General features: G+C 42.7%; 3 protein-coding genes across 3 annotated transcripts; 1 reads left to right on the top strand and 2 right to left on the bottom strand.

Annotated features, from left to right (window-relative positions):
- Positions 1-696: 696 nt before the first annotated feature.
- On the bottom strand, positions 697-3237 carry LOC308360064 (retinol dehydrogenase 13-like). Its single transcript, XM_080831820.1, is given in 8 exon segments — positions 697-896; positions 898-1106; positions 1202-1303; positions 1718-1930; positions 2023-2127; positions 2291-2446; positions 2559-2677; positions 2983-3237. Coding segments are annotated over 8 exon segments (1053 nt in total). The 5' UTR covers positions 3048-3237; the 3' UTR covers positions 697-812.
- Positions 3238-3309: 72 nt separating this feature from the next.
- On the top strand, positions 3310-8603 carry lrrc41 (leucine rich repeat containing 41). Its single transcript, XM_080860338.1, has 10 exons — positions 3310-3658; positions 3824-3910; positions 4015-4085; positions 4208-4958; positions 5122-5358; positions 5839-5994; positions 7540-7638; positions 7783-7911; positions 7999-8071; positions 8253-8603. Exons 1-10 carry the CDS (start codon positions 3550-3552, stop codon positions 8482-8484), a joined length of 1944 nt encoding a protein of 647 aa, XP_080716464.1. The 5' UTR covers positions 3310-3549; the 3' UTR covers positions 8485-8603.
- Positions 8604-9627: 1024 nt separating this feature from the next.
- Positions 9628-21980, bottom strand: rad54l (RAD54 like; the record flags this gene model as incomplete). Its single annotated transcript, XM_080860317.1, has 18 exons — positions 9628-9829; positions 10118-10281; positions 10446-10625; positions 10819-10897; positions 10980-11103; positions 11791-11901; positions 12237-12367; positions 12720-12794; positions 12993-13119; positions 14283-14433; positions 14601-14725; positions 14826-15114; positions 15251-15320; positions 15528-15663; positions 15773-15833; positions 15932-16045; positions 16174-16260; positions 21882-21980. The coding sequence occupies 18 exons, from the start codon at positions 21978-21980 to the stop codon at positions 9628-9630; spliced, it is 2325 nt and encodes a 774-aa protein (XP_080716443.1).
- Positions 21981-22705: the final 725 nt, after the last annotated feature.

Consider the following 22705-nt stretch of genomic DNA (forward strand, 5'->3'; position numbering starts at 1 on the left):
AAATCACTTAAGCCTCAATATCTACATATTGTCTTTTTCTCACAAGAATATGAAATTGCCCCTATAGTAAGGATTAATACATTAATGTAGTCTTATTTGTAGTGACAATGTTTGTACTTGTTTGTTGGATTGGTGACTAATGCAGTTAAACATGATCTCACATTTGTACTACAGATAATTATTACAGCAGAAAACCATTGGTAGAAGTTCTCCCTGATAAATTAAGTAGTTTGGTGGCTTAGATAACAAAAGCATTAACAAAAGCACAAAAATTAAAACATAATTCAAGATAAATAATTTGCTATGGGGTCTGGGTAAGAGAGTTAGAAAATCACAATTTCTCTAGCCTGTCTACAGCCAGTCAAAATGCTGAGATTTTAACCACCAAGACACTACATTGATCTACACATTATTCTTCTTCACATTGTTTATAGCTTGGTCCAAGCCACTATGTTTGTCTCCATTTACAGAGCCAGGACTGTACAAATACCACAGAACGAACAGCTTAACGGGATGAAAAGAGCAAATCCCTGAATTTGACATAAAGTGTTTTGGGTTGGAATTGCGGATTTCTCCTTTAATTTCCTTATGGAGAGTTTTTACAGTTATCAAACAGTCATGTTGAAAACCACTGCAAAATGATGGGTTGTCACTCACACTCATCAAATATTGATTTATTGTGTAATATGTGGTGTGAATTTTCGCCTTAAAAATTATTTCAACAATCCAAGAAAACCAAGCATCCTCCTGAATTGAAGTTCGATTAAAGTATGTCCAACCAAGTTAAACTGTGGATTTGATTGGCTCAGAGGTCATGGTGGAAAAAGCTCTTTCTCCAGGGAGTTCAGAAGACACTGTTTTAATGGCACTCCGAGGTGTGGGACGTGCATGTGAGACTGTTTGTGTGTTGAGTCCCAGCAGTGCGATGCTGGCATCCCAAAGTCGCTCAGACGTGTTATCATCAAGTGCTTGTGGAGCCGGATCCTTCTCGGTCATCGCGTCATAGTAACGGCCAGAAGAGCCGTCCAACTCCTTAGCAACGGCCAGATAGACACTGGACTGAGCCCCGAGAGTGGGAGACTTCACAAACAAGTAGAAAAACGGCGCTGCACAAAAAGAAATTGAGAAATGCAACATGATGAAAGGGCTACACATCATATGCTCCGTCTCATTTGTTACACACATACCCCCTCTTACTCACAAAGCACTGTGCTGGAGAGCTGTGACTGGTGCAGACCGGTGTGTCTCCCCAAGTCTGTGGCCACTACACCTGGGTGTACAGCATTGACGGTAACACCAGTACCTACACACAAGAAAGGAAATACACAGGACACAAATATGCAGCTATGTATACAGTCGTGGCCAAAAGTTTTGAGAATGACACAAATTTACATTTTCACAAAGTTTGCTGCTTCAGTGTCTTTAGATATTTTTGACAGATGTTACTATGGAAGACTGAAGTATAATTACAAGCATTTAATAACTCAACTAATTGTCAATAAAAGCCTTTGACACTTATTAAATGCTTGTAATTATACTTCTGTCTTCCATAGTAACATCTGACAAAAATATCTAAAGACACTGAAGCAGCAAACTTTGTGAAAATGCATATTTTTGTCATTCTCAAAACCTTTGGCCACGACTGTACATTTATTATTTTTGTCTTTTTTTCCTCTTCCTCAGTCTCACACACAGACAGTTTCACACACACACATACCCTCTAGTCTCTTAGCAAGCTCTCGTGTGAAGAGTACAATGGCAAGTTTGCTTTGGCTGTATGCTTTCCTCGTGTCAAACTTTTGGTGATCCCAGTTCAGGTCATCAAAGTTCACCTCCCCACCGACATGCGCCACAGACGACAGGTTGATGATCCTGCTTGGGGCAGAGCCTTTCAACTTATCCAGTAGGAGACTGGTCAATAGAAAGTGACCTAAGCAGGACATGAAGAATATGCACATATTTATGCATGTATATGTTTATGCTTCAGTCAGAGAACAAGTGCATGTTCACCAACCCTCTCACCAAGATAGTTGACCCCAAACTGCATGTCAAATCCATCTTCTGTCTTCCCTGGAGGACACCGCATTACTCCAGCATTATTTATTAACACATCCACACGTTCTTCCTCTTAATAGACAAAAAGGCAAAGGCACTCAGAAAGAGTAAATACAGCAATGATACATGCACCAACATCACAACAAATGTGTTGAAAGTGTGTTAATACAGGTGCAGTTCAGAAACTGTTTAATGAATCACTCATGTTGTGTTTTGTTGGCTGCATGCTTCTTACCCTCCTTGATCTTTTGGACAAAGGCCTTTATGGATTTGATGGAGGCAAGGTCAATGTGTCGGGCGTAGACATGTTTGTTCAGTGTCTTTCCTCTGATCTCACGAGCTGCTGCTTCACACTTCACCATGTCACGACATCCCATAATTATCCTGCCACCTGTTTACATAGTGAATTTAGCAACTATACCTCTCATATCACATTACAAAACAGTTTTTTTCTGACACTACTGTTTGAAGTATTGATGTGTTTGTTATTTCCACCAACCCACCTCTCCTGGCCAGCTCCCGGGCAGTCTCCTTGCCGATGCCTGTGTTAGCACCTGTGATGACCACTGTCTTCCCAGGGATCTTGACTTTAGATGGACATGTGCCCCCAGTAACATGATTCCTGTAGAAGAACTTAAAGGTCACCTTTCACATCCCAATTCTTAGAGGTCACTTAGTAACTCTCAACCAAAGTAAATCTCAACCAAAATAAATACATAAATAAAAGATAATATGCTCTCTCAAATAACCCAATATTTATTCTTGCGTATGAATTTTATGTAGCCCAGCAGAGGCAAAACATTCTTTCCATGCGACACCAATATGTAAAACAAATGACATACTACACCAATTAACCTGCAGCATACTTAAGGTGTCTGTCGCCTATCATAAAATGGGTTGGTTGACATAAAGTAACTGTTTACTCACTTCAGGAGAACCACGCAGCCAAACGCTGAGCCAAACACTGACACTGGGAGAATGTATTTACTCATATTTGACACAACTCGGCAGACCAGCTGTTACGGTCACTACTATAGTAATGGATTAATATTAAATTACATTAACACGAATTTATACAGAAATGCATTTATTTTGCCGCAAAATAAATAAATACAAAATAGTCGATGTCCTTTCTCGTTGCAAAACACTTACTTACATCAAAAGCTGCCATTAGATGCACTGCCATTTCCGTCGTCTCTGGATGACGTGGAGAATAGCATGTGAGCCTCGAGAGCCGATGTGTACGTTCCTAGAGCAGGCTAACTCAAGTGTTCGACTGATTGCAATGTTAGAGAGTTGGATACCATAACTAAGAACCTTGAGTCTTACCATGGATGGACAAAGCGAAAAGAACATATAGTTGCCACCTACGTCGGTTTATTAGGTCTTTGAAAAATGGCTTAGCTAGGTATTCCCTAAACTGGCTAGCTACTGTCTGTTAGCTAGCAAGATTCGCCGAAATAATAGGTTAACTTGCTGGAAATCGGCTTCACAATGGCTAAAGTGGAAACGAGAGGGAAATCGGCAACTGTTGAAAGCCTGGTTAAAACATGTATCAAACTTGTTTGCCAACATATGTCTGTTCTTGAGGAAAGGATTTCAGGTAAGTGTTTTCAAGTATTTGTGAATGAAAATGCAAATCTGCTGCCACCCAATTTCGTTTATTTCGGTTTGACTACCAATGGACTATAGAAGAGACCACAACAGGACTATAGTTTGATTCCTTTAAACGCATCATTACCTTTCATTTGTGCTCAACGCTTTCTAGATCTACCGGCCTCTCTTCTAAAAGACATCCTTCCTCATCTCAACATCGTTTACCTCGACAGAATTGAGTCGGCAGTTCAGAGTAAAGGTGAGTATCGTTTTAGCCGCTAATATATTAATTAGAACTACAACGACTGTGATCATGTTACTGTCTTTGACACTTGTGCCTGTGTTGTTATTTATCTCTCCAAGGAATTTCCACTTCATTTGTGTGGGAATTCATATTCAAAGATCTGGTCAAGACGTGGCGTTGCAGACCAATGGTATGCTAATATTCATTGTTAATGTAGCATTTGATACCATTCTAGTTTTCCCAGCAACACTTTAGTTGAATGAGTGAATTACTTTACAAACCGTGAATGCATTTTTGTTTTTCTCGCTTCAGGTTGCTCAGCCTGACTGTGACTGGAAGCAGAAGTCCCTGGAGAGGCTCTTCCATGTGGCCCTGTACACACACAACAGAGGGGACAAAAAGTACTTGTCAAACCTCAGTGAGCAGACCGTCCTCTCCATGACGGTGTCACATGTCCAGACCCTGTCAGTAGTGTCCAGGAAGGTGTGTCGGCTAGCTACAGAGGATCTTAAGCCCATCCTAGCTGTGCTGGAGAGAGGGGCAGATTCCCTCAAATTGCTGGATCGCTGGAGTCCGTGGACAGGCGTGGAGACAGACTTGCTGTACATCCTCCACCGCCTCCTTGACCACGGCTCTGTGAAGGAGGTTGAGATGGGACGCTGCTATGGCCTCGATCTTCAGAACTGGATTACCACCAGGTGTAGAAGAATTGATAGAGTGGGACCACATTTAAACCACGAGTCTGTTGAGCTGCCTGTTGCAGGTACTTCTAGTGGCAGCCAGGTGACGGAGCCCCGTTGTTTAGATTACACCTCCACTGGCCCCCGAGGCAGCGGTTCAGCCACGGAGGAAGTGGCTTGTAAACGCAGAAGGATCACTTGGCTGTGGGACATGCCAACAGAATTCCCCTGTGACACGTTTCTTCCCAAGTGTGGCCCCATTTGTCCCAAAGGACAGATAAACTCGCTGGACATGCAAGTGACCCCATTTGAAATCACCAATGTGGTGTCACCATCCCTACCATTCTGGCTCTGTCTTCATACCCTTCATCTTCACAATGAGAGTACGTGCCAGTATTTAAGTCTTCACAAACATACTGCTACAAAGTTCCATTCTGTTGACACAATTGGAGAAACACAAAATGCAATTGACAATGTATTTGCCCTGTTTTTCTTTTTCCAAATGCTTGCTGTTTTCTCTTATTGATAACACCGGTGCCTTTGCAGGACTATTTAAGGACTCTGATCTGCTGGCGTTGGTGAACTCTCTCCAGATTCTGTGCAGCAAGCCAGGCTGCCTCCTCAGAGATCTTACTATGGCTGTTAACGACCACACGCCTGTGGATGCTGTGCTAGAGGCCTGCCCCTCACTGAAGTCTCTCTCTCTGGACATCTTCCCTCCAACACCTGGCTCATGCAACAAACTCATACCAATGAGAGCCTTTAGGCATTTAGAACCCACAGGTAAGGCACATTTATCAAATAACCTTTTTTTTTTAAATGCACTACATTAAACAGTAATCGAAAAACTAGAAATAGAAATAGAAATCTGACTACCGATAAGGCATGCAAAACCTTTACAAACAACAGCACAGTTGCCACTGATAAAAGGCTTTGTAGCATGCTAACCCATGTCTTTTGGTGATATAGTTGGCAAGGCCATGCTGTGAAAGCTTTTTCTTACATTTTCACAGAACTCTTTATGCTAGCAAGGTACTATCTTTGTTTATTTCAGGCCTTCCTTCTCTATATTAAATTATAGTGATCTCTGGTGACTGTTTCAATAGTTTATTGTATAATATCACAATTAGTTTTATTTTACTTAAAATAGCCTATTTTTATATCAGAAGGATGTTGTGGATATGGGTCTACATAGAAAATGTAGCCATCTGCAGGGTTAGGAATCCTCAATAACAAAAACTTACCTTTTCTTTTTTTTGACAGTATTTGTATTGGAGAAGCTCTCTGTGAAATCTTCCCATGGGAAAGTGCAAATAGATATGGATGGTCTTCTGTCTGCACTGAAACAAACTCCAAACCTCAGCACTCTCCATGTGGCAGGGATCCACCCAGCTTCACCCATACTCAGCACACTGGCAGGTAAGCTCCTAAACCAACCTGTTCGTGTTGTTTAGAGTTAGAGTTTCAGTGTCCATTTTAGTCCAGGTAAACGGTGTACTCCTTAACATTTTCTCCATAATCTTGCCTACACTTAAAGGCAGAATCTGCAATTCTCATCCAATACACCCGTTGTCAGATTTAGTAAATTGCTCCTCAGTTCTCTAGCTGTTTTGTGTACGCAGTCTTGGCTCTGTACATGGGGAAACAAACATGGTGGTTTGGACTGAGACATTAACAATTTCAGCCAATCAGCGTGTTGCTTCACAAGCAGAGAAGGGGAGGGTGTAATTTGATTTGCTGTTGAGTTGAACAACCTGTAGCCAGAATCGCAGACGGTCTCTAATATTGCTATCACCAAGACCCTGTCTTTAAGGTTAGATGATTGCGCCAATAATTCATAAACATGTCCTTTCTCAGTGTAATTATTAACTTGCAAGAAGGATATAACATTTAACCATAGGAAAGCCTTCAAAGTCAGATTTAGCGATAGTCCTAAAGGAACTTGTGTTTGCTAAGTGATACCTGGCCTAAAGGATGTTCCTTGTCAACCTTTCCATTTTTCAATGTGGGAGATAACATATACAGTGCCTTGCATAAGTATTCACCCCCTTGGATGTTTTACCCTTTTATAGAGATTGCTAATGTGACATCATGAACGCAACGCATTTTGGGAATCCGCGGCACAAACAAGTCGGCGCGAGCATAGACATGTACACTCATAGATATATGGATGCTGGAAATTGGGCAACAGGTTGATGTCCCCGGACCAGTCGCTGTGCTCATAGGGATCAACTCCTTTGACTCCTTTGAGTTTTTCGATATACCTTGTCTTTGCGTCTTTATTTAATTTTAGTCTGTATGGCCCGACAATGTTTAATTTCTCTCGCTGCATTTGGTGTGATTTTGAAGTGCTTGAAGCCGCTAACTGACCGCTTACAGCTACTGTATGTTCAATACGTACTAGACCAGTTCACTATACTTGCTGCTTGAACTTCAATTGTTTTCAAGCAGCAAGCAGCGACCTGGCCAAACGTACCCACAATTCTATGCGTTTCATGACGTATATTAGCAATCCTTATTGCTTTTATAAATCAGTCATGGTCAATATAAGTTGGCTTTTTGGACACAAAAAATCACAAAAAAGCCCTCTTTAATGTCAAAGTGAAAACAGATTTCTACACAGTTATGTAAATCTCTTCAACCTCTGTTGAATTAGGTCAGTCTATTTAAAGGGAGTGAATACTTGTGCAATCACTTATTTTCATTACATATTTTTATTGAATTTACATAACTGTGTATCACTTTGACATTAAAGAGGGCTATTTTGTGAATTTTTTTGTCCAAACAGCCCACTTATATTGACCATGACTGATTTATAAAAGCAAAAAAAGGTAAAACATCCAAGGGGGTGAATACTTATGCAAGGCACTGTACATGATTGTAATATCAAGCCAGGATTCTTAGTGTAGTGAACTGTATTGAATATCCTAATTTAGTTGTCTTTTGTGCATTATCATTTTCTAGACTCCAATAAAACCTTGAAGTCACTTACGTTGGATGATGTTAATCTGGCCAGCTGTCATTGTGAAATCCTTCATTTCTTGGAGAACTCTCTGCTGCAAGGTATATTTTTGGCTGAAAGTAGTTTTCTTGATTGGGAGTGACAAGTTAAACAATTGTGTTGTTTTCAGATATCGCTGAATACTGTTAATAATAGCATTTGACATACAATATCAATTTGTTTCTAATATGTGTTTACAACCACAGATTTATGCTTGAAAGACTGTCAGCTTTTTGACAAATGCACTACAAATGAAGACTTCCTCATGCCCTTTGTAGAGACAGTCAAGGGGTTGTGTTCTCTACACACTCTCGCATTGCCTCAAAATCGACTGGGTAAGATTTCAGTCCCCACTTGATTCTGACCAGAAGACTCCTGTCAGTAATACAATAAATTACAGATGATGTTTTCTCCCCGAACAGCCAAAAGTGTTAAAGATTTAGCAGAACTTTTCTCAGGAAACACGCCAAGCCACATATTGAAACTGGACCTCAGGTAAGACAAACATCAGACCACCATTGTCTTTGCAACCAGCTCAAATTTTTAGTTTGGAAAAAGTGTAAACAGCCTACAGCTCTTGGCAAATGTTGTGTTGTCTAGCCTACCCTGAAGTTGTGAGGTATCTCTTTTTTGCTCTCCTATTGAGGCTTAAAGTTTCATATATCTTGTTGCACAGCTCAAATTACATCTTGCCTGCTGACCTGCTTGAGTTCAGCACCTTGGTGAGTTCATATAAGAGGTCACAACAGCCCTGCCCAAGACTGATTCTGGACCTGAGGTTGAACCCATTGGACCGGGACCAGGAGGTGAAGGAGCAGGCGCTGAGGGCACTCATTCCCTTCAGTCACATACTCACAGACAACTGGGACTCCCGGAACACCATGGTTGATCACATTAGCGTGATGTAGCCAGGGCTGGGGGGACCAGGCCACTACAGCCAACACGGAACTGTCCATAGTTTCAGCATCACCATCTTATTTTGTATGTGTTCGAAGAAAACACAAATAAAGATTTTTTTTTACTTGGATTGTAATGTGTGGAAATGCAGCCCCTGATTTTTTTAGTCAGAGCAATTTGTGTATTTTTTGCCCATGATTAAGTCTGGTTCAAAGGTGATTGGTTTGTTTCAAATTTGACAAATAAATCACCACTAAAATTTGACAAATAACTTTTCGCTATAGTACACTTTATCCATGTATATCACAGGTGGCATAGTAAAGTTTAATATATGTACTTAACAATGTAGTCTTTTTACAGAAACAACAATACTTGAGTGCTGTCCAACATTCACACAATAAATACACAAACAGCAAATGAAAAATAACAAGAGGGGTAAAAAAAATACAAGTAGAAAAAAAAACCTACTAATGCACATTGTAAAGCATTACCAAAGTAAATCTCAAAACCTCAAGTTAATTTCTGAGGCGGCTGTGGCAGATGGGGTTGTTTTGAGTTTCTACAAACTGAGGTTGATGTAATAGAGTTGAAGTGCGTATCTCTGTCCTGAGTGTCCACTTCTGTTCTGACTGAGGCACATCTCTGTTCCCCTCGGTGTCCACTTCTGTTCTGACTGAGGCACATCACTGTCCTGAGTGTCCACTTCTGTTCTGACTGAGGCACATCACTGTTCCCCTGGGTGTCCACTTCTGTTCTGACTGAGGCACATCACTGTCCTGAGTGTCCACTTCTGTTCTGACTGAGGCACATCACTGTTCCCCTGCACGACTGCATGATCTACAATAAACCCAGTGTCTTCAGTGCAGTCAAGGGTCTAGATGCGCCCCTAAGAGAGGAGGATGTGGTTTGAGGTTAACCCCTGTGTCAGTGAGGGAGAATGTAAGTAATCCATTTGTGTGCATATCCCGGTCCTGGGATCAGATGTGTTCTGGCTGGAGCATATCACCGATTCCCTTGAATGACGGTTTGATCTAGAACACACCCAGTGTCTTCACTGCAGTCGACAGAGGTGTCTAGACCCCTGCATAAGAGCGGAAGCTGGGGATTGTGGCTAACCCCTGTGTCAGTGAGTGGTTTCTGGTTTAAGCAGCCGCTCACACTACACCTCTCTGATCCTCGTGAGAGCGCTGGTGGAAGACGAAGGAGACGGCGGCGTCCCAGGCGGCCGTGAGCATGGGGTCCCTCAGTCCCCTCTTGTCGGAGCAGTGCTGCCAGAGGGACAGGTCACTGGTGCAGTCCGCATCCTCGGGGGGAGGACGCACCTGTCGTCCGTTCACACAGCGCTTGCAGCGAAACCTGAGGAGATCATCATACTGATTCAGCAAAGCTCTGTCAGAAATCAATAGATAACGCACCAATAATCCAACAGGACCAATGAGAAGAGGTCTGAAAGGTATTTATGTGCAAGCGGCAACTGGCGTATGCATGCACTATTTCAAAAGGCGGTCGAATTAAATAAATCAATGAACCAAACAAAAATGTCAGATTAGGTTGTGTTACTGTGCTACACCACTGTTGTGACTCCTAAAACGTATTTTAACAGGAAAATACAACTTAATACCACATGACAATACTGGTGCCTACTTGTCGTGTGTATCACTGGTGGTGTCCTCGTTGAGGGAGAAGAGCTCGCGCAGCTCTCCCAGAGAGAAGTGTCTCTCCACGTCCTGCTCCTCATCCACCACACAGCTGCTCAGAGCCTTCTTATGGGCCTGCCTCTGCAGGATCTTCTCTTCAATAGTACCCGCCTGTTTACACACACACACACACACACACACACACACACACACACACATATGAATGCTGGAAAACTGATAGACAGTTCTCTGTCGACAGAGAAGGCAATCTTTTGTCTATATTTAAAAGAAAATGTAGTTCCCCTTCCGATGCATAAGTAAGAGTTTGAACTCACCGAAAGTAACCTGTAGATGAAGCAGGTCTTCTTTTGACCATCTCTCCAAACACGGGCCATGGCCTGCTCATCATTGGCTGGATTCCAGTCGGGGTCGAACATCACCAGCCGATTGGCTCCAATCAGATTGAGGCCACACCCTCCTGCCTTGCTGCTCAGCATGAAGATGAACTCAGGGCTCTGTGACAATGGGAGATTTGAGAGTGTTTATGCAGAAGGACATCACATGTGACATCATATTCACTTCAGTCATGACACAGAGGACATCACATGTGACATCATATTCACTTCAGTCACGACACAGTGGACAACACAAGTGTACATCATATTCACTTCATTGGCTCATGACAGGGAGGATGTTCAAGATGCTTACGGAGGGACTGTTGAACTTTTCCACTATCTTTGCTCTTTTCTTGATTGACATGGTTCCATCCAGTCGAACATAGAGATATCTGAAATTTAAAGAAATGATTTGATTGCTGGTGGGCAAAGCAAAGAATATATCTTTATGACCTGAAATGGCTTGGAGCTTACCTCCGAGTTCGACATAACTTCTCAAACAGATCGAGTGTTTGGGTGTAGTTGGAGACCAGTACCACTTTATCACTTGTTGTACTTTTTGTCATGGCAAGAATGTAATCCAGCACCAGCATTTTCCCTGCAAATATATACAACAATCACATCATTTATACCTTCAAACAATCGTATGGATCATGCATGAAAAGAATGATAAAAAACGAATAAAACTACAGATGTTCCTCAAAGTGATAACGCATTTAGAATATTCCGAAAATATGCAGATCAGACAAAATCTCAACATCAACTGCATTTCTACGGCCAACAACAGACTGATACAGCCAGAAGTCTCTAAAATAATAAATGTTTTAAAAATGTCTTTAAAAATCTGTCGGTCAGGCAACACTCGCTCTGAATGAAGTGATTACAAAGAGAGACACAAGCTGGGTTTCCATCCAACTTTTCAATGCGCATTTTGACCATTCAAATAAGAAATTTGGACTGGAAACACTTAGAATTCGCTTTAAATCTTCTAAACCAAATAAAAATGTGATTCGCTAAGGGGGGTGGATTAACACCCTATTCACATTGGGTATAATGCGATTAAGGTTGATGGAAACAGATTTGTGTTTCCGTTAAAGTCGCCCTGACAACCTTAAGTTTTGATCCCACAGCTGCTCATAAGGCTCCCCTCAATGAGGAGTGTCCATGTGTAATTCGCACAACACAGCCGATGGAGACACACGCCATCTTTAGCCTGATCTTGGTGAATGCACTTAAGATTTGTGAATGAGTGGGACGGAGACACAGCTCCAAGCCTGAGGCTTACCAGAGAGCTGAGGCTCCACAGCCTTAGTGGTGTAGCGGGAGGGGAAGAGATCCAGGGCCCCCTCAAAGCCCTCCTCCCCCTCTACACACTTGTCATAGATGAGGGAAGGATCTGAGGAGCACAGAGGGAAGACTCATAAGCACAGATAATGGCATGCACCGCAGGGAAGAGTACTAGCTATAAATGAAACTACACAATCATAACATAAATAGAGATAGACAGATATAGACAGAGAGAGAGACAGAGAGACAGACAGACAGACAGACAGACAGAGAGAGAGAGAGAGAGAGAGAGAGACAGACAGACAGACAGACAGAGAGAGCGGGAGAGATAGACAGATAGACAGAGAGACAGACAGACAGAGAGAGTCCGACAGAGAGAAAGAGAGATAAACAGACAGAGTGAGAGAGCGAGTGACTGAGTGTGTTGGCTGTGTGAACACTCACGGTTGCAGAGCTTCTTGAGCGAGGTGATGGAGGAGAGGGAGGAGACGCTGATCTTGCCCCCCTGAAGGCTCTCCACAGGTTTGGCCTGCTGCAGGAAGCGCTTGTACAGCTCACTCTGCAGGGGGGTGAGTCTACAGGCACGCACAGGCATGGGCATGGGCACGGGCACGGGCACAGACACAGACACAGACACAGACACAGACACAGACACAGACACAGACACAGACACAGACACAGACACAGGCACAGACAGTGTGTTACAGGTGTCCTTCTCTGGGGAACACAGGGCACCAGTGCCTATACATGTACAACTTTCCTTTACATTCATCAGCAGACTGAACTCAAACCCACTGTCTTTGTAAATAAAATGAACAACATTTCATTTGGGTGCATAAAGACACCAAATACATTTTGGATAAAAATGCGTGCTACATTCAAAAGGCTTATTGATACCAAAGAAGGTAGAATTTGCCATGTACATACCTGCAACAGACAACCTGCTCGATCTTCACAGGGAGGTACTTTGAAAGTATGTCTGAGGTCCTTCTAATCAGGCATCTGAAAAACACACGAAAATCCCATCAAACTAAATTCCCTGATTTACACAAAGACTAGAACTGTTTATTACATTGACATTCAGGGCTCATTTAAGCTCCTGTGTGCTTGGTTGGAAGTTACAAAGTTAGAAATCAGCCATATTCTTTATCTACCAGAAAGTGTTGCCAATTGCCGTCTATCCTGGTAACCGTTACTAACCCGCTGACAATACTGATGAGCTCCTTGAGTTTGTCTTCTCCAGCGGCCCTGTCTTTATCGCTGGCGTCAGCGTCACGACCCTTCAGGATTGGAATCTCAAAGCGTTTCTTAAACTCCTGAGCGGTGCCTGAGAGGGTCAGAGGAGCAGGAGTTACAGTGGAACACAAAAGCTTGGGCACGCCTGGCCACAATGTCTGTTCCTGTGCATAGCTAGCTGAGTAGAAAATTAACCGATCTCTTAAAGGCATTAAGCTAAAGATGAAACATTCTTTTCAACATTAACATCAACATTTAGGCAAGGTTTGTGTATTATTTTTGTTTTGTACAATTTTATAGTGAAAAAATTAACCCCATGCAAAAGTTTGGGCACCCCAAGAGGTTTGAGCTCTCAAATAACTTTTTACCAACGAATCAGAGCTTAGATAGCTTGTTATGGCTAAGCCATGTTTACGGTCATCGGTAGGAAGGGTCAAGTTTCAAAGTTTTATAAATACTCCCGACTCCTCAAACCTTGTCCCAACAATCGGTAGCCATGGGCTCCTCTAAGCAGCTGCCTAGCTCTCTGAAAATGTAAATACTTGGCGGCCACAAAGCAGGTGAAGGCTATAAGATAGCAAAGCGTTTTCTGGTAGCCGTTTCCTTAGTTTGTAATGTTATTAAGAAAAGGCAGTTTACAGGAGTGGTTGAGGTCAAGTTGAGGTCTAGGAAGACCAAGTAAACATTGAGAGAACGGCTCATTTGATTGCTAGATGGCAAATTAAAACCCACATTTGACTGCTAACTTCGGGAAGATTTAACAGACTCTGGAGTGGTGGTGTGCGGTTCTACTGTGCAGAGACACCCGCCCAAACTTGACCTTCATGGAGGGGTCATAGGAAGAAAACCTCTCCTGCCTCCTCAGCACAAAATTCAGTGTCAGAAGTTTGCAAAAGGACATCTAAACAAGCCTGATGCATTCTGGAAACAAATCCTGTGGACTAAGACCATTTAAATATTTATGTTTGGAGAAAAAAGGGTGCAGAATTTCATGAAAAGAACACAGGGAGTGGATCCGCAGGGGGTGTCATGCTTTGACACTGTGTTACAGTGAGTGGCATAGGAACATTTAAGTGATAGAGGGAATTTTGGAAGATTCTCTTAAGATGATCAAAGGATGGTTTCTACAACAGGCCATGGCCCAAACTTTTGCACGCCTCTTTCCAAGAGAAACATCCCAAAGGACAGCAAAGGTCAAAGGTCACAGCTATTTGGCAAGTTCACACAAGACACAAACCCACAAAGGTTTCTTACCAAGGATTCCACGATTGACAAAGTGCACAAGGCTGAAGTACTCAAGCAGGTCGTTCTGAATGGGAGTCCCAGATATGAGCACTCGTCTCTGGGCATTCATGGCGTTCAGTGCCTGGTAGGTCTGATTGTCAGAGTTCTTCAGCCTGTGGCCCTAAAAATAAATAAACTGTGAGGTGATGCTGAACATGTTCATACAGTAATGAAGAGTAAACTGAGGTGATGCTGAACATGTACATAATGAAGAGCAAACCGAAAGTACGGGAATGTTTAGGGCTTCAACTGTTCATCAAGGTTGCACAGAAAGGGAAGCTTGCCTACCTCATCACAAATGACCAGGCCGACTTTCCCCTTGTGCAGGACTCCAGTGTGAAGACGGAATGTTTCGTATGAAATGATAAGGATCGGAGAGGGCACCCTCAAGCCATGCTGTGCCATGAAGCCCGCTACCAAAGTAAGAAAAACCCACATTCACTCACAAGCCGCATCACACAAGACATCACAAAGCCCATCAGTACAGTCTGCAAACGTTTTCTGGTGAAGTACCTAATTTACGATCAATCTCCTCTTTTGTGCCTCCATCAATGGCCAGTGGTTGCATGCGTCCTGGCAGCCATTTACCCACTTCATTGTACCAGTTGCGCACCAAACTAGAGGGAGACACCACGATGGCCTTTTCTATCTCCGGTTTACAATCTGGGCTCTGCCGGAGGAGTGTCCACATGAGTGCGATGCACTGCAAGGTCTTTCCCAGACCCATTTCATCCGCCATGATGCAGCCGTATGAGTCAGGGATGCGTCTCCCCGTCACACAGTCCCAGAGGAATTTTACACCCTGTCAGATGAAGCAAAAAAAGTATATGCTCATATTTCATTTAAAAACTATTTTAACGTGTGTGTGTGAAAGTGTACTGAAAACTGACCATATGTGAAAATGTATGCTTGTTCAAAAGACAATGAAGAACACTTACCTCTCGCTGATGAGGCCGCAGTACTTTGCCAAGGACTGGATCCACAACAACATGAACAGGAACCTTGTCTCTGCAGAGAACATCCAGAGATTTAAGAACACCTCACCTCACGGACATCATGACTATTAGAGGATCTTACATTAAGGATGCTCATCTCTCTCAAGTTCTTACAGATCACAATAACATAGCAATGGGATATTAAGATATCGTTATCGCTTGGATTAAAGTGTCTGCTAAATACCTCACGTAACCTGAAGAGAGAAGAGCAATGACTCACTTGTCAGCTTTGATCATGTCATGGGCACTCAGAACAGGTGGCTCATAAAGAACCAGGGCATCAGCCTCAAACGGGTCATGAAGAGCCTTCCGGACCCCTGCACGCTTCAGGCCCAGAGCTCGTATTCCCAGAGAGCCTGTAAAGATATCACAGAGACTTATCAATGCTGTTCTTAATAGAACATGTGGTGTAAATATACAGACGGGGCTGGGCTGACTTAGACAGAGGAGGTGTTCTGTGAGTACCTGTGTAGTTGGCAATAGGAATTTTGAATGGCTTTGAAAGGATGCTGCGAATAAAGGCCTCCTGTAGTAATCAACAAAAACGTAATATCAAGGGCGATATGAAAAAAATACAAGAGATCATGAAGAAATCATGCAAGCTTACACATAAGGGTAACTTACGTGCTGACTGCTGTCCACACATTGCGGCGGATTGGTTAACTGCGTGAGAGGTTTCCTGTAAGGGGAGATAAGGTTCTCTCGGCAGTCCGCATCTCCCTTTCTTCGCTTACTTGTCTGCAATGCCACAAGACATCCAGCTGGTTCATTATTCAACGAAGAATGACAAGTAGTTGTGCAGCTAGTGCTACATATAGCAAACTTACCGGGTATTTATTTTCACTTGCCGCTAACACTTGACTTACCTGTTTAGGATCCCAATCCTCGTCGGAGGAGGAATCACCCCCACATCTTTTTTTTTTGGCAACTTGACTTGGTGCTAAGCTTCTTCTCTGTAAGACGATGTAAATTAACAAATATATTTCACTACTGCAACTTTATTGACTCTTTGTGACTTAGTTCGTTATTTTTTTTTAAATAGGTTTTAAACTTTGACTTTGTCTCCCAGTTATGCCAATTAACGTAAAGTATTGCTAGCTAATGTTAACATCATGCAAATGAAATGTAACAACGTAAGTTATCCTGCTTACCATGGTCTTAAATTCGGATTGTACTCCAACGAGATACATAAACAAATTTGTATTATTATTATAATTATTTGTCGCTCTTTGCTACCCAAATAGGACAGCTAACGTTAGCAACCAAGATAGTGTTAACGTAAATTAACTAGCCAGATAGATAAGTAGTTTAACTAACTCTACATTGCCATCCGTAGTCAACCACATCATGCCTTCTGAAATGATCATAACAATAGCAAAATAAAACAACGTGGCAATCTTTCGTTATACATGATGACAGAGCCTAAATGAACTACACAACTAAATCTAAACTAGATTAGCACACCATCTTCTGTTTACAAAATGCTGTTGAATGTCCCGCGCGCAGATTACGGAAGCCGTACGGAAACCGTGATGGTTCAAAAGACATTTCGAGAAGTGCCCATTACAATGTTACAATGTTACAATGTAACGTTAACGTTAATTGTCCTCTTCGTCATCCACAGTGGACTGTTCACTGTAACAATTTGCTGAAATACAATAACATTAAAGCCTTGCTTACGCTACCATATATATTTATTTTTATTTTGTATTAGTAGTGGGGGGGGGGGGGGGGGGGGGAGTCTCCAACACTGACCAACAGGGGGCACAAATAGATAAGCTGTTCCTTTCTAAAGAAATTCCAGTGTAGGAGTGTGAAGGCCTATTGTCCTACCAAATGAAATTTAGCCTATGTCATGTTTAGCTTATATCAACTACTTACATAAGGAATTCAGAAATAATTGTTCAATTCATTACAAAGCACACTATCTAAGTGAATATCAGTTAATCAAGTCAAGTTAATCAATTACTTTATCTTATATACTAATCTTGTGTATAAAAACTATACAGTACATTTGCATGTTGTCAGTGATGTGACTGTAGGGTAGCTTTGCCCTAACATGTTTTAACAAACAGGTTTTAATCTGTGATGTGCACATACATCTGTGGCACGTTGGTGTTGTGCTATGCTGCAGTTAATGTTTCAGTTTCTGAAAGGTCGAAGGAGATCGCCCATTCAGACTCCTGATAAGACTCATAGTTTCCATAAACGTACGGGGCTTCCCAACAACACATTTTCCTTTATGGACCATGGCCAGGGAATGCTGGGAGAAGTGATGGGCCTGAAGGCAAGAGGTAACCCCCGTCCTGCCCCCGCCGCAGTTATGTTGAAATGTTAGGCCACCGCATTGTTGTCTTGCACATACACCCATGAGATGTGAGCAGGTGAAAAGGGCTCGCGATAAGAGCCAGTGGCACGATACGCTTCAACACTCAGGTCTTTATCTCCTCTCTCATCAGGACTAAATTCCATCAATGTCATAACCTTCCACGTATAAAGCACTTGTGTGATGAGGAGATATGGAGTCCCCAAGTGGCCCAATGATCAGGTTTGATTGTGAGGATGTGGGCGTACTTTGGTGACCCTACATTTAAAACAATGATCCCTCATGCTGCTGTCCAAGAGTGGCCAGATGTGAACGCCCATCCTCTGGCGAAATGTGGATGTGCAGAGGTAGGTTTCAGCGACAGAGGCTCGTTCAAGGGAGGTTGTTTTGTTTAACCCGCTAGAAACAATAATCTATGTGCTTGGGAGGCCCAGGGCTTTGTGCGGGCAATCCTTCACCCTCCATAGAGAAGCCCTTGAAGCAGATGTTTGGTCACCTGTGCCGTGGGACAGTGTTGATAAACAGTCTCCGAGGCAGAAGATCGGAATCAAGTGCTAATGCCCTCTCTCCGCACCAACTCTGTCTCCTGTCTGTGGTTTGTATAAACAGTGTATCACATTCAGCTCAGGGCTTGGGAGGGTAGGAGTGTGTTGTCAAGCGTCACTAGGGCCTCTCTGCCCTCCCAGGTGAGAAGGGTGCCTTATCTGACGGGCTCCTACAAAAGAAAATACTGCAATCAGAGTGTGATGGTGTGCGGATAAGAGAACAAAACTGGGCTTGTGGTAGTTTACAGAGACGTGCAGAACCGCGTGTGAGCTTCGCGCTTCAGAGAAGGCTCTTTGTGGGAACCCCTGCCTTCACTGGCCGCATCTATAGAGGAGCACGTTAAACCTATGGCACATTACCAACCCTTGTCAAACTAAATAAAGACATACCAACTGCTATGCTTTGCCGGTGGACCACTGATTTATCATTGAAGAACTAAACAACTCTGTGGTCGACTGGATATTCATTAGTGGTGCAATGCGAAAAGAAATGAGAGTCAAGGCTACTGTTCTCATCATGCTTTGGAGGCTTTATTTGGTGGTCATTTTTAAATAGCTTGCCTTAGACATTGCTCTGGAAGAAAACAGCAATGGATCACAGGATGTTTATATATATATATATATATATATATATATATATATATGACACACACACACACTTTGGAAAACTTGAATGGAATCTCTAATGGTCTCACATTGCATGCATAGTTTATGTACCGTGCTGTGATATGCATGTACCCCATATTTCTCCTCCGTTATGCCTTTAAAGGTACATATACTCGATTTGTCTCTCAGGATATTTTAGTGTGTATTCTGCAACAAGACCTTGGGGTTCTACTCCCTGGTCATCAGTCAGTTAAGCATTGGCTTTTGAACAGTTTGTCTGCTCAGTATTCTCATTCATTTCATGTTCACTACCTACTAAATAAAACCACAGTCTACCTTTTCATTCATAAAATCAGTTTTGAAGTATTTCCTTTGAACACTGATCTTTTTGATAAAACTTTATTCCTTTACAGGAGGAAAATAGTATAAAAATATAGTTCATACAGAACTTTCACAACAGTGGAATAAAAACAGCAACACCAATAATAATAATAATAATAATAATTATAAACACTGGAGTTATGAGGTTGTGGATGATAATGTTTAACTGTGGAACAACAAGGCTCCTTGTGGTGGTAAAGCACTAAATTAGATTAGATGTGGTCCTTGGTCAGGCTGAGGTGTTTGGTCCCTGATGACAGGGATGTCAGGCACAGTCTATCCACGCTTGGCTTCCTGCTTTGGCACTGTGGGAGAGTGACAGAGCTGGAAGAGGCCTAGCCAGTGATATTTGCACCATGCTAACTGCCTATTAAGAGCCCAGAGATAACAGGAGAGTGCTTGTGCGGTGTATAAGCAGACCCAGGTGTATTGTTGCTGTGAATGCTGTTGATGGGTGTTAAGCTGAATGAATCATTGTCCCTCTGTGAATGTTTCGGAAGTGTTGCTTTATAAGGATCTTGCCCCATTGGGAAAAAAAAGAATAACAAATCTTACATGGCCACTTCATAAATAATAGACATCTGATGTTTGTAAGAACAAGTCCAATACAAAACCATAATAAATAAATAACTTAACAGCAATAAATACTTCCCCCAGTAGCATAATAAGGCGAGGAGATGCATAGCATCTAATGGGGGAGCTATCTCATAAAGAATGACAGACTTATTTACATGAGAGAAAAAAAATAAAACATGAACCTCCCTCAGGGCTGAAGACTGTAAACTCCTTCTGCAGCAGACCCACACGAGCCACCTCCCGTGTGTACTAGAAGGAGCTCCACAGTAAGCAAGTGTATACACTCAACCAGGACAAACAGCCTTGACTCTAAGCCTCGGAGTAAGGCACAGCTCCGGAAAACCCCCCGAATAGACATGTGTTTTAAAAAAATCGTTCACGAAATGGATTGTCTTTTTGTACTCTTCAATGAAAGGGAAATCTCCATCTGATCTCCTAATACAAAAAAATATGAGGTCAATATGTATCTAAGTGATATTATGGTCAACAATGAGTTACAGTAGCATCCTGAGAAATAAACTGAATATACACAGACAAACATACACAAGATAAAACCCGATAAAAAGACATTGTGAATATTAAGTGAAAGTTCATGGAAACAGCAACAGATTTGCCTGGCTAATTTTCAAAAGATTAACAGCAACACAGGGGATCAGAGATGTGGTCAAGGTCAAAAAGTTACTGGGTAGACAGTGAAATTCCAGATAGGTAACAATTTCTCCTTGCATGTTGTCCTCCCCTTTATTCTCATGCAACATGACTGTAGTCAAGTGATAATGCTTTTGGATTATTACGGGCCATTCATGCCATTCATAAATTAAATACTACCTCAAGCACGTATAAGCTTAAAATAGAGATGAGGCCTTAACATGGAAGAGATATTATAATCTCTGCAAAGACATACAGCCCCAGAGTTTATACATTTCCTTTAGGTTTACAAGATGTCCAGTGGCCTCTTTAAAACCCCTTTGTTACACACATGTGCCTCACTTCAAATAAACCTTCAGCAAAAAGAGATTCAAGATCATTACTGACAAACTGTTCCCCGCTAAGAACCTCTAATAAATCATGTGTTGAAAGGCTGTCAACAAGATTGTTTACGGACATGTAAACTAGTTAGGTCAAATAATGAGGAAGTGTCTCGCAGAATTCATCAGTTGAAAGCAAATAAACCCTGCATAACCCTTCCGGGGTGACTTGAAACAAAGCCTTTTGATGTAAACTGCTCTCATACTCTGACTGCTGCACAAGAAAAGAAACAGATCAAAGAGCAATGGGACTAATGCTCTAAATGGTTAAAGTCTTCATGGAAGTTTGAATGGAGAAAATCACAGTAATTGCAGTCTCTGTGTGCTTGGCATAATGTGGCCTAAAATGATAGTCCCCTTGACCGATTAAGATAACTAGCGACAGTTAGCTTAGGCCATACACCTGTGCCACTTAGTGTTTCTGTCTGTCACCATATTTATAGGGCTAATCTACAGATAATGCCAAAAGTGACTGGTCATTTCATTGATATGCTATGATAAAAGTAAGTAAGAAGAACCTATATAAACCGATATGCATCCATACCGTGATACAAACAAAAAGAGACATGGGTCAGTCAAAGTTCAAACTTCAGGAAGTCTGCTTCAAAGTCCTCGCTTGGTTAGACCACGATCCTGGGGCTGAGTTTGTCATTCAGTAGACCACTTATTTAGTGGGGGGATCAAAAGTCATCTCCAAAACGTTTAAAGGAAAAGGCAGACTTACTCTTGGCTTCTTTGAATGACGGCCTCTCGTGACCTATTAGTGACAGAGCTGCCTTTGAAGGAATCATACACACGCACCACACCAAATATTCTTGGTCTGATAAATGCAATTACCCCAACTTTGCTTCATTTCAATGTTTCAAATGTTCAAAAGTTTTTGGTCTTCCAATTCATTGTCATGCCCACAGTTCTCCTGTCCTTGTTTAACTTCATGGCAGCTGATATGTCAGGAACTAGAGAACCATTCTGTGGCTACACATGATGCTAAAGGCACATGAAGACCACCAAAAAACAAAAAAAAATGATTATAGATGTCCTATACCAGAGCTCCTTATCCACAAAGTCCGGTGCTCTGTGCTCACTACCTCTTTCATGCTCCTCTATCAGACCTTATGACTGAGGGAAACCTGGGCCTGTGGTTGAACAGAGATGCCTTTGGTTGTCGTTATGGCTGGCAGCGTGGCTTTCCTTTGTGTCCACGTCGCCATTGCGCTTCATCTCCACTCCACTTCAGTGCAACGCTCCCACTTTTGGAGAAGCAGGGCCTCTCGCGTCGCACCACATCACATCACGACACGTCACCGAGACAGAAGACTTCCCTCACCTCCACACCGTGGTTCATGCCATCTCCCTAGACACCTCAGGCCTCTCATTCTCCAGTTTCCTCCCTCGTTCCTGGAGCTTCTGATTTAGATTCAGGGTTTTTTTGTTTGCCGGCTGTCTGGCTGCCTCTGCGTCTCTCATCCCACGCAACTGCAGTTGGCGGCGGACAGGCGCTTGATGGTCTTCCAGGAGGTCTGGGCGTCCATGAAGGACACCGTCTCGTAATGAGTGGGTCGGCAGCAGGGATGGGAGCTCACTTTACGGCTTGGGATGCTGCCGTTCTCCATCAGGTGCCTCAGGGCCAGGTCGTAGTTCTTGCGCGCGCTCATGCACGTGCCCACACAGTACTTGAAGACCACAATCTCGTCCGAGTCGAAGCCGAAGCCCAGGTCACGCACGCGCATCTCCTTCCTCTCCATGTGGCAGTCTGGACGGTCTTTGTTTTTTCTTCCTTTTCGGCTCTTTTCCTTCCTTTCGCGGTTCTTCCGTGAACGCTGGGATGCCGGTTCAGAGAGGGAGCGCTGCCATCGCCTTTGGTGATCTTCGCCCTCCTCCAGAAGTGAAGGACTTTCTGCAAGAGACCAGACCAAAGGGAGGGTAAACGCACAGG

Source organism: Sprattus sprattus (genome assembly GCF_963457725.1).
Source record: "Sprattus sprattus genome assembly, chromosome: 2".
Lineage (NCBI taxonomy): Eukaryota > Metazoa > Chordata > Actinopteri > Clupeiformes > Clupeidae > Sprattus > Sprattus sprattus.

Bases quoted from the DNA above. Each gene is read 5' to 3' on its own strand.
- lrrc41 (XM_080860338.1), top strand. From the start codon at position 3,550: ATGGCTAAAGTGGAAACGAGAGGGAAATCGGCAACTGTTGAAAGCCTG. The intron at 3,659-3,823 runs GTAAGTGTTTTC...AACGCTTTCTAG, and splicing joins TCTTGAGGAAAGGATTTCAG to ATCTACCGGCCTCTCTTCTA. The intron at 7,912-7,998 runs GTAAGATTTCAG...CTCCCCGAACAG, and splicing joins ATTGCCTCAAAATCGACTGG to CCAAAAGTGTTAAAGATTTA.